Raw genomic sequence first — 11712 nt, forward strand, 5'->3', positions numbered from 1 at the left:
TTAACCACTCGGCCACCGCGGCCCCCAGTCTAGGCCAACAAGAGCTACCATTATATATTTAATTATAACCCATAAAGCCTGTTTCATAGCTTGTGTAAAACATTAGTTTAATCCATACTGTTTCACACCATTTGACAGTTAATATCTTACAAATGAAATTCTCTCAACCATAAAATTTATGAAAGCATCTCATGCCATGATCATATGTGGGAAATTACGATCCATTATGAGGCATTACCATACATGCACTCCATGTAAATAATTTGTGAGTGGGTTGAGCACTTGATTGCCGTGTGATGACAACTGTCTGCCTGCTCTAGCGTGTGACAGGAGGGCACAAGTCTGAGCAAACAACGTCCTATATCGGGACTGTCCCATGTCTGGTCTGAATTGCAAGGTCACCTATTACTCTGTCTGAAAGGCAAGGTCATGTCACTCTGACTTTAAACTCCTCAAGTGACTTTAAATTCTACCGTAAATACCGCAAAAGAGTTTATTCTAAGTAAAACTCTGTCTGCATTAATTGATTTAAAACAGGGGACAGGAAACAAATCATTTTAAACAATGATGTACCAGGTAATATTATTCCAGTTGCCTACTTAACAAAAATTAACGAACTGAAGTCATGTATCAATCAATTCCATAAAAAATCAAACAGAAGTCTACTCTAGGTGCCATGAAAACAAATGAGTTATCCTAAATATTGGTCCCTTTCATATATATGGTGTTTGAAGCAAGTTCTCAGATGATAACAAACTCATGAATTTAATTGAAATAACACATTTTTCAAAAAGATTTTTTTTATCACTAATGATATCACTCAGAAATCATTCAAAACAGGGTCACGTCTTTGCCTAAGGATATGCCTGCCGACCAAAACTTCAGATAAAAGATGAATAATAAGAGTATCTACGGCAGATAAACAATGGCCTGTCACCTGAACATGTACGATGTACTGTTCAATTGATGACATAGGGCATGTATTTTTTACTCAAAACAGCTGTAACATGATCCAGGGGAAATGTCAGCACGTCTGCCCACTCCAGTTATTAAGCTGAGTATGCAGCAGTTAAATAACCCTGTGTTGGTGACACATCTCCGGGGATACACCGGTGACAGGTCCCTCAGGATATACGGCCATCGTATAGAGGGCTCAAGACCCAGGGTGGGACTAGCAGTCCCAGGAGGGAAGGACCTGTAGTCCAACAGAGGGACAAATAGGGCAGGACTGGACCACATTCCTCGGCATCCATGGTGTTACGATATCGGTCACACAACCGGTACATGCTGGATTGCTCAGGTAATACATTATATACCAGTGGTGCACCACAAACCTGATCTTTATAATAGGCCACTTGATTTTTGTCAATAATGAGCTTATACTCCCAACATTCACCAGACAAACTATAATTATGTAAGTTCATAATAGCTACTTTAACCTTAAGAAGAATTAATTAATTAATTTAGTTCATCGAATTAATGAACACAAAATATTGCACTTATCAAGTTAGATCTAAAATTTGACGTGTCCTCAAGGTCATCTAACACTTTGATTCTTCCTTATCACCTCAGGGGAAGTGGTACCCTAATTGTTGTTATAAACATATAAATGATGTATATATGTACGGAATACCTTTTTTTGCAAAATTTTAATTTTCAATGGTGCATACATATTTTACTGGGATGTATTTGTATTTGATATCCTTATACTGGTGCTGGTCAGGGGGCTGAGTCACTATCAAGCCATTGAATGAATTCCTTTGTTTTGCTTGTTATCATGGTTATCATGCCTGGGAGTCTGTCCTCATATGACCCCAACTGGCCTAGTGTTAAACTGCCATAACATTAAAAATCAATAAATGGAACATTTTGAGATAATGTTTTCACAATCAAATCCTTTAAATTCATGTACATGTACCTGTATGTATGTTATTTTGAAACATGAGCCACTAACTGGTGAGTCAATTGCTGAATTTCAAATTATAGGATTATATCATTGACCTGTTTAAAGTAGGTTTTCTACATAATCAACACATTATCTCTATCAATTGTAAACACTAGAACAGGTCAGTACAGTCTGACTCTTATTCTAGTCCAAACAGGATTGAAATGATAATATTTACATGTTGAACAGGTATAAAACATTCAGGTATGCAAAACAGTGTTAAAAACACCCGAACAGCTTACACAGAATTCAGAAAGAATCATATACAATAAACTCCAATATTTCAAAGTTGTCTAACTTTTGAAGTTTAGCTTAAAAGTTTAAATATTAAATAACATTCTACGTAACAAAGTGCAGGCCAGGTATTCTAACAGAAAACATGGCATGTTGTATCATGTAAACTTTGTGTTGAAGCTGTCCCTATAGTTGTTTAAGACATAAATATAAAAAGGACTCCCCTTACTACAAATCTATCAAACTATACAGAGGGACCCCATTTTATTTTAAACAGAAGGACCCAATTTAATCTGAAAAGAAATACCTGGTGCAATCCCTGCTTTAAAATATCTCCATCAGTTTTGTTGTAAACTTCAATGTTATCTTTGGTCAAGGACGACTAATGTTTTGCACAATTGTCGGCCTGTCTGAAACTCAATACATAGTATTGTAAATTGTCAGTTCAGCAGTTAGTCAATAAGAACTACTACTGTAGCGGAACTGGACCAGGTCGATCATCGGCGACCAGGTAGCTCAATCGGTAGAGCATCCGGCTTAAGTGTTCGGAGGTCCCGGGTTCGAACCCCGGTCTGGCCGTGCATTTTTCCACTCCTATTACACTACAACATGGCTGGGGAAATGCAGGTGAAGTTACTCTTTGTATCCGTATCTAGGGATTCGAAATCTGTGAAGTGACTATTTGTATCCATATCTAGGGATTCAAAATCTGCATGTGTATCAACATATCATCGCAGTACTGTGGTTTTTTCCCAAAAGAGTACTATATTTCGGTTTTGCAGAGGATGGAAATGCAAGGTATCTTGCACTCAGTTTTTTAACATTTCTTCTTCCAACAGCTTAGAACATAGATTTTGGGAGTGACTATATATATACTACTTCCTTCAATTAGGGTATATTCATCTCTGTTGTCTAAGGTAGACGCTGAAATACTAAACATGTCAGTTTAGTAGCATTATGATGTAAACTCTATATTGTTACCGAAAATTCAGCAATATTTATTTATTTATTTATCTATCTTAAAAGCCTTCCGTTTTTTTTTCTTTTATTACCTTCAGAGCTTAATTTGTGTTTGATAATCTATTATCATTAATATAAATTTACAAATGCATATTCAAAATTCAGTGATGTTCCAACAGTCATCAGGAACCTGAGGCGGATGTTGATAATCTGAAACATTGTTGTGAAATATATATATATCAACTGGAAAGCTTGAAATAGGTGGCCAATCTGTCCTACTAATCAACCTAGACACAGACTTTACTTTAGTTTTCTAATTGTTCAAACATCTATACTACTAAGGACTTGCTACTAGCCAGATGTTGTTTTTTTTTTTGGGGGGGGGGGGGGGGGGGGGGGGGGGGAGGGGGGTTGTGAAAAAAGGAATTTTGCAGTTTTACTTATTTATCTCCCCTTGACTGAATGGACATCTAAGAGAGTGAAACAGTATTGAGACTATGAGCATCTGAATTGATTACTAATTCAATAATCTAAAGACAGGTGTCAATTTACACTATGATATAACCTAAATAAATGTGGACATGAATTGCTTACCTGTATCCAGCATGATATCAATACATATGATTTGTTGTATAACACATTCCCCAGGATTTTAACATCAGAGTAAAAATACATCTGGACCTATTAATTAAATTCTAGTACAGAATATCAACACATATGATTTCTTGTCCAACACAATCCCCAGGATTTTAACATCATTAGAGTAAAAACACATATGGACCTACAATGTATTACTAAGTAATTAAATTCTAGGAAGAATGCAGTCAACAGAAAGATATAGCAGCCCCATTAGAGCCTGCCAAGTGTATCGTGTGCTGTAAATTGTATGTTGTGTAGTCATTTGAGTGTAATCAGGACTCACACACTACAATATTACCACATTCTCCTGGTCAATGCACATGCATCCTCTATCTGTTAAAATGTTGTGCACAGGAAGTTGTAAAAGTTGCCTCCAGGCTCCTTGCATATATAACTCACTGTAACAAAATGGACTACATGTGCCTTAATACATGTATATTTATCAGGAGAAACTCGTACAACTTTCACAAGTGAATATGTGGACCTGCCAAGTTCAGCTACCCTCCAGAACTGGAGAAATCGGTTATAAATAGAGGCTAAATTGGCAGAAATTATTAAAAAATCTCAGAAATTTCATGCTGATAGAATATATACTAAGTTATTCAGGCAAAATGAAAAGTTTACAAATCATTTCATTTAAACTAAAAACATAGATTTAAAATTCAATAATCTGTTTCTAAATTTTGGCATTAAGAAATTATAAATCTTGATTCAGTTCACTCATCAAGATCTAGACATAATTTTACTTTTAATATTTATCTCAAAAACAGACATTTTTGGCAACGAGCCAACTTTTGCCTTGATTGGACTGGACTTTGTTTTGATTTTAACCTCCATGATATTGTCATAACAGCATACTAAAGCTTAAGAGATTTCTGGAGTGCATCAGGGATAGGCTTCTTATAATACAGGCAGCCTGAAGTAATATGTAATTCTTATTTTTTGTACAATCTGAGGTCTAGTTACCTGCAGATTCAAAGACCAATTTCCTTTACCTATCATCAGTACTGCTGCTACTGCATAGTCGTCTATCATATAGGGGAGTTGTCCAGTACAATGTACGATTCTTCTGCATGGAAATAGGAATATAACAACCAATTCTTTCCTGCAGAACAATTCATTAACTGATTCTTCTTCTTTATGCTGAGCCAGTCAGTGTAGGTGGGCAGGTGAGGGGTGGGCGTCCATGCTCATATTACTTCAATATAAAATATGGTTCCCTTTTAGCCTTTCCCTGGACATCCTTATAAATGTATTTTGAACACATCTGTTTCATAGAAGATCATCATCTGTTCTAAATATGAACGTCATGAGGACTTTCACCTGCCTTTTGCCCTTACCATGTGTTTTTGTAGTTTTCCTTGGGTACTCTTGATTTCCAAATCAAAGTCACTTACCCCTGGCCTAGGCTATAATAGGTAAATTTTCCTACTCTTCTAGCTATCAGGACCCAAAAAAGGTGATTCATTTATAAAAGTTTAACAGTTAACAACTGTATTAGCCTAATTAATTTGTTCCTCAGTTAAGACTAACTGTTAGTGTAAAGTAGGCCTAAATAAAGTTCACATGCTTATAATTGAGTTTTCTCTCCAATCAATTAGCCAGTATTTTGTATGAGTTAATGCCTTATCTTTTTTAAGAGTTCTAGATCTATGCCTATTCAAGCAATATAATCTAACTACATTGTGAAGTGTATGCACCAAAATCACTTCATCCACGACTGGTACAAGGCATGACTTCATTTCTCAATTTTTATTAGATTATGAAACGAGCCCCTGTGGTAGTGAGGCTTGTCAGCTCCAGCAGTAAACGCCATATATAACAGGCGACCTCCTGTCACACACGCGTGTGAAACGTTTAAAGCTAGCGGTCATTGTCACTGAACTTCTATAACGAAAACAACTATATAAGTCTAATAGCCTACTAACTCAGCGTTAGACAGCATGCAGTATTAGTTGTTTTTCAACACTGGCATGCAAATGTAAAAGATACTTTACCTGCTAAAAATCCAACATGGCCTCAGAGATGGTATAAAGCTCCCTTGTGTTTGAGCAAATCACTGCTATTTTGTTTGTGTGCAGCAACGACTTTCTTCACCCATCCTCTCCGCTTACTCATCACTTGTGTATCGAGTTGCATGTGGACGGGTTCAACAGAGGTAACTTCCTGCGCTCATCAGCCAGGGGACGTAACTCTGTCTACCTTTGTACCAGGCTGCAGAGGCTGCGTGAGACTTAATCCTCTTTTGCGTCACAAATAATTAGTTTTTTTGTCAGTCTATTTTCATATTTTCAAAAAGCTTTTCAGTGACTTAGAGAATTAGACTAATAATTAATTATAGATAAAATCGATGTCTATTATTTCACTTTCAATCATAATGCTAGGCCCAATGAAAAGAAAACAGCACATATTCCAATTACCAAATGACCGAGTTAAGCAGTGATACAACCCCCGCGCACCCGATAAAAGTGAAATAAGTAAATAAATAAATCTTTGAGTAGATTACTTGTCACGAAAATCTCCGCACAATATGATTAATGATGTCCCCATATCGAACTAGAACAAGTACATCTAAAACTATACAGTATAGAACGCTGATGTTTTTTCAGTACAGAAAATAAATTAATCAGCATATCAACGTATCTTCAATAAAAGCTTTAAAAAGAAATATCAAGCATTCTTTTTCGTATTAAACCGCCTACACAACTACCTTTTTTCGGTCGTATTGTGTTATGATTCGAAAATGACAGGTCCTCACGTCTAATCTTGCAGTCTGCATTAGTTAGCTATACACAGCTGTACTAAAGATCACCTGAGACATTAGCATATGTGATCATTTACTTGAGTGAAGACCTACATGGAGTGTGTCCGTACGAATGATTTAACGTTAACCATAGTAATTGTTGGTTAGTCGTTTGGTTTGTAGTTAGGACGGTAAGTCGTTTGATTGTAGTTAGGACGGTTAGTCGATTGGTTTGTAGTTAAGACGGTTAGTCGTTTGGTTTGTAGTTAGGACGGTTAGTCGTTTGGTTTGTAGTTAAGACGGTAAGTCGTTCGGTTTGTAGTTAGGACGGTTAGTCGTTTGGTTTGTAGTTAGGATGGTTAGTCGTTTGGTTTGTAGTTAGGACGGTTAGTCGTTTGTTTGTAGTTAGGACTGTTAGTCGTTTGGTTTGGGTAGGCGCGTTAGTCGTTTGTTTGTAGTTAGGACGGTTAGTCGTTTGGTCTGTAGTTAGGACGGTAAGTCGTTTGGGTTGTAGTTAGGACGGTTAGTCGTTTGGTTTGTAGTTAAGACGGTTAGTCGTTTGGTTTGTAGTTAGGACGGTTAGTCGTTTGGTTTGTAGTTAGGACGGTTAGTCGTTTGGTTTGTAGTTAGGACGGTTAGTCGTTTGGTTTGTAGTTAGGACTGTTGGTCGTTTGTTTGTAGTTAGGACGATTAGTCGTTTGTTTTGTAGTTTGGACGGTTAGTCGTTTGGTTTGTAGTTAGGACGGTTAGGACGATTAGTCGTTTGGTTTGTAGTTTGGACGGTTAGTCGTTTGGTTTGTAGTTAGGACGGTTAGTCGTGTGGTTTAGTTAGGCTGGTTAGTCGTTTGGTTTAGGTAGGCGCGTTAGTCGTTTGGTGTGTTATTTTGGACGGTTAGTCGTTTGTTTGTAGTTAGGACGGTTAGTCGTTTTGTTTGTATTTAGGACATTTAGTCGTTTGGTTTTAAGTTAGGACATTTAGTCGTTTGTTTGTAGTTAGGACGGTTAGTCGTTTGGTTTGTAGTTAGGACGGTTAGTCGTTTGGTTTAGTTAGGACTGCTAGTTAGGTAAGTACTGGTTTTTTTGCCTACGCTAGGACCCCATTGGCTTTAATGGGCCACCCTACTAGGTAATATGTACCAGTCTAAGATGTAGCATTATAACCGTCAGTGATATCAAATTTCTGGTAGGTGGCTCCCCGACCATTAGAAAACTCTGGCTATGTCACATAATCCAATAGATATATATATATATCCTTTATATTCATTCATTTTATGTACTTATTCATTTAACTATAACAGTTTCTAATGCAATAGTCATTTTGTTTATGTTCCATTTCCATACCAAGTTGTTATGGGGGGGGGGGGGGGGGGGGGGGGGGGGGGGGGGTTAATTAGTTAAAAATGACACCCCTGGTGTACATTTACGGAATTTTAATATATCCCACCAAAAACGTTTGAAGATGTGCTATACACACTAGGGAAGTTCCAAATACATGTAGACTGTAACAAATTATCAGGTCCCTGTGGCCTCACCAACTATAGTCTGTTTTCTTTCCATGTTATTTATGGGGATTGTATGAGGAATAAGGGTTACCGAGTTAAAGCTGTCCGTTCCACGTCGAACCGCCCAAGGAAACTCTGCCACTGTTTGTTTCCTGGGTTTATCGCCCCGTGAACAGCCAGGGTCATTTTGAGGTGTGGTAGTTGGTGACTACCTCACTAGATAGCATACGAGAGTCCCGTTGCATGACATCGAGAACAATCAGAGTAAAATGTATTGCCCGTGGACATAGCCACGACAACCCAGACCGGCCCGTTTCCCAGCTTCCCACCACTGAGGAGTCATAATGCGATGACGTAATAACTGCCGTCACACAGAAAACAATACATTCATCACTACTACAATAGTTTATATATATATATATATATATAGTTTATACAATGTATATTTAATTCAATCAAATCGATAATGTACATTCATCATTCGCATAGGAAACCCAAGTCTTTTGTGTTGTTTTGTTTATCTGTTTGTCCATTCATTTATTTTGACTGTTTATTATTTTCTCTTTGTAACGTCATTTAGCAGTATGAAGTTCTACATTGACATTACCTTTGTTACAGGACCATCGACCCTCATATCGTGCCACTTCCGGTTCCTGTTGCGGTTCTCCATTGCTGTGGTAGTGCTTGTATCCACATCGTCCTTCCTAGCCTGTGTCGTCCTGTACAGAGGAGGCATCAAGCGCGGTCTTGAGGACAACCGATTAATATCTCCTAAGTTCATCATCGACACTGAAGGATGTAAAATCCCATTTATACATCCGTTCGACCCGTCTGTGATTCCGTTTCTCGTAAAATCGGCAAACATCAAATGCAGCCACAAAATACCGTCTTTAACCTTACAGTCATTGACTAAACTTACTTTGAACACAGCAGCCCTGCCATTCTATAGAAATTTAAGCTATTGCAAATACACGCCCATTGTTCGACCAAAAAACACTTCTAAGAAGTACTTTTCTTTCCAGACAGATAAAAGTGTTACCTTTAAAAACGAATCATCTATTAAAACAGACTTTATCAAAGTAGAATGCTTTACAAAGGAGAAGAAATCGGTATACACAAATTTCCACGCGTTTGCCGTGCCTCGTGTTGACACCAATCGAAGGAGGCGATCCACAGAAGACGACCCATCATACAATGTTTTGATGGTCGGCATTGATTCTTTATCCCGAAATAGTTTTTACCGGAATCTGCCAAAGACCCGTAGAATACTTCTGGATAAACTCGGGGCGGTGGAGTTATTTGGATATAGTAAAGTCGGTGATAATACGTTTCCGAACCTAATTCCGATCACGCTAGGAATGTCCGTGAAGGAACTCCGACGTTCGGGCTGGAACCAGACCGTTCCGTTCGATGGCTATGAGTTTATTTGGAACAAATATTCGAATAACGGGTATACTACACTGTTTTCTGAGGACATGACTGATATAGGCCTCTTCAATTATCTCAAAAAAGGATTCAAGAAAAGTCCCGTGGATCACTTCTACGAACCAATGGGAGCGGCGACGGAGGCCTATCCTAAATTGTGGTCCAAGAAACACTGCTTCGGCGATCGATTGGAAACGAAAGTTATTTTAGATTACGTTTCCGATTTTCTTGATGTGTATAATGATACCAGATCGTTTAGCTTCGCTTATCTCAGCAGGGTGTATCATAATTCAGACAATATTGTGAAAGAATACGACGATGTCTTGACTAGTTTTTTTGAAAAGTTCATCAGCAAAGGTCATGCTAATAATACAGTGCTCATTGTGTTCAGCGATCACGGATCAAGATTCGGACATCTTCGGAAGTCCCCGGTTGGACGTCTGGAAGAGAGATTACCTGCAGCCTACATTGTTCTCCCGGCTAATTTCAGTATCGACGCGTACGAGGCTGTTTCCAATCTACACGAGAATGCCTGGAAGCTGACCACACCCTACGACATTCATGAGACACTGTTAGATATACTCTACCAGTCCCAGAACAGGACTATCAACAGCACGCGCGGAATAAGTCTGTTCAGTGAGATCACACCGGACAGAGACTGTCGGAGGGCGGGGATTTCCAACCATTGGTGTACTTGTAGTTTATTCAAAGATCTTGATGTTGCATCAAAGATCGCGAAGGATTTAGGACAACTGATGCTTGAATATGTCAATAGATTGCTACTTAAATATGAGAAGTTCTGCAGTCAGTTGGAGTTGAAGGCTATTCACTATATAGCGGAATACGATATCACTGGACGTAACAGTTCCGCAACATCCAATGCTGTTGTCAAACGGGACTATGTAATGAAGATCGAGACGACCCCCGGTGGTGCCCTCCTGGAGACCACCATATTGTACCGGAACGGGAAATACTACATCCGTGATTACGATGGTATCAGCAGGCTTAACATGTACATTGGTCAGGCTGATTGTATAACTGCCTATCCGGCTAAGAAAGTCTGTTTTTGTAAATCTTCGAAAGATGTTAAATAGACCAATCTATCTGCCATTGCTTTCGTGCATTTCTACAACAGATCGGTCACTAGCATGGTTGTACAATAACTCACAATCAAAGCTGCAATGACCAGCAGACAGAAACAAGTATTTAACACTCACTGTCAGGGTGGTGTTATATAGCGGTTCGCATTGCTAGAGCTTACGGTTTACTAGTTAAGTCCCCAAAACGTCAAACAATGTTTGGGGACTTGCTGTTTTTACTCCGTTTCTTATCATTATTCTTCCGCCAAGTTTTTTCCGACACGTTTCTCGAACACTGTAAGTCGGATTGAAATGAAACTTTGCGTGAACATAGATGGCAATCTGAAGTTGTGCACCTCACTATTTATTTTTCGATCTGACATCCAATATGGCCACCAGAGCCGCTAATTGGCTAAAATGCAATGGGCTATAACTCTATAACCGTTGGTTGCACTGAAATAAAACTTGGTGGGAATAAAGATGAACATGTGAAGATTATTTTGAGATGCTTTTTTCCCAAAATCAAAGATGGCTGTCGCGGCTACTGATTTTCTATGGTGTACGCCAGGGTTCTAGGCCAGCTCCCCTTATATTTTGAGACTAATCAAAAAACAACATGGCCGACAGGCAGCCATCTTGGATTTTGACAATTGAAGTTTGTTATCGCTATTTCTCAGAAATTACAGAAGGGATCTTTCTCAAATTTCATATGTAGGTTCCCCTTGGTGCCTAGTTATGCATATTGCATTTGGAGACCAATCGGAAAACAACATGGCCGACAGGCAGCCATCTTGGATTTTGACAATTGAAGTTTGTTATCGCTATTTCTCAGAAACTAATGAAGGGATCTTTCTGAAATTTCATATGTAGGTTCCCCTTGGTGCTTAGTTATGCATATTGCATTTGGAGACCAATGGGAAAACAACATGGCCGACCGGCAGCCATCTTGGATTTTGACCATTGAAGTTTGTTATCGCTATTTCTCAGAAACTAATGAAGGGATCTTTCTCAAATTTCATATGTAGGTTCCCCTCGGTGCCTAGTTATGCATATTGTATGTTGAGACCAATCGGAAAACAACATGGCCGACAGGCTATTATAACTTTCATTTCATGAAGTTTGGTATTAAGGTGTCTCATGACACTTAAATCATTACTGCAACTTCCGTTTCAAGATTGAAAAAAT

The 11712-nt window shown here is 38.5% G+C and overlaps 2 protein-coding genes and 1 non-coding gene across 3 annotated transcripts in view; 2 read left to right on the forward strand and 1 right to left on the reverse strand.

Moving 5' to 3' along the window:
* The window catches only part of LOC117329351 (serine-rich adhesin for platelets-like), a 47489-nt gene extending 41584 nt beyond the window's left edge, over window positions 1–5905 (reverse strand). Inside the window, exon 1 of the mRNA XM_033887273.1 lies at window positions 5776–5905. The gene's annotated coding sequence lies outside the window, so the exon portion shown is untranslated. The remainder of the gene's footprint in view (window positions 1–5775) is intronic.
* On the forward strand, window positions 988–11020 carry LOC117329338. Its single transcript, XM_033887253.1, has 2 exons — window positions 988–1300; window positions 8642–11020. The coding sequence occupies exons 1-2, from the start codon at window positions 1252–1254 to the stop codon at window positions 10540–10542; spliced, it is 1950 nt and encodes a 649-aa protein (XP_033743144.1). The 5' UTR covers window positions 988–1251; the 3' UTR covers window positions 10543–11020.
* Trnal-uaa lies at window positions 2685–2758 on the forward strand. The gene has a single exon. It is a non-coding gene; the product is annotated as a tRNA-Leu (tRNA).
* Window positions 11021–11712: the final 692 nt, after the last annotated feature.

This window comes from Pecten maximus, chromosome 6 (genome assembly GCF_902652985.1).
Source record: "Pecten maximus chromosome 6, xPecMax1.1, whole genome shotgun sequence".
In the NCBI taxonomy this organism is placed as follows: Eukaryota; Metazoa; Mollusca; class Bivalvia; order Pectinida; family Pectinidae; genus Pecten; species Pecten maximus.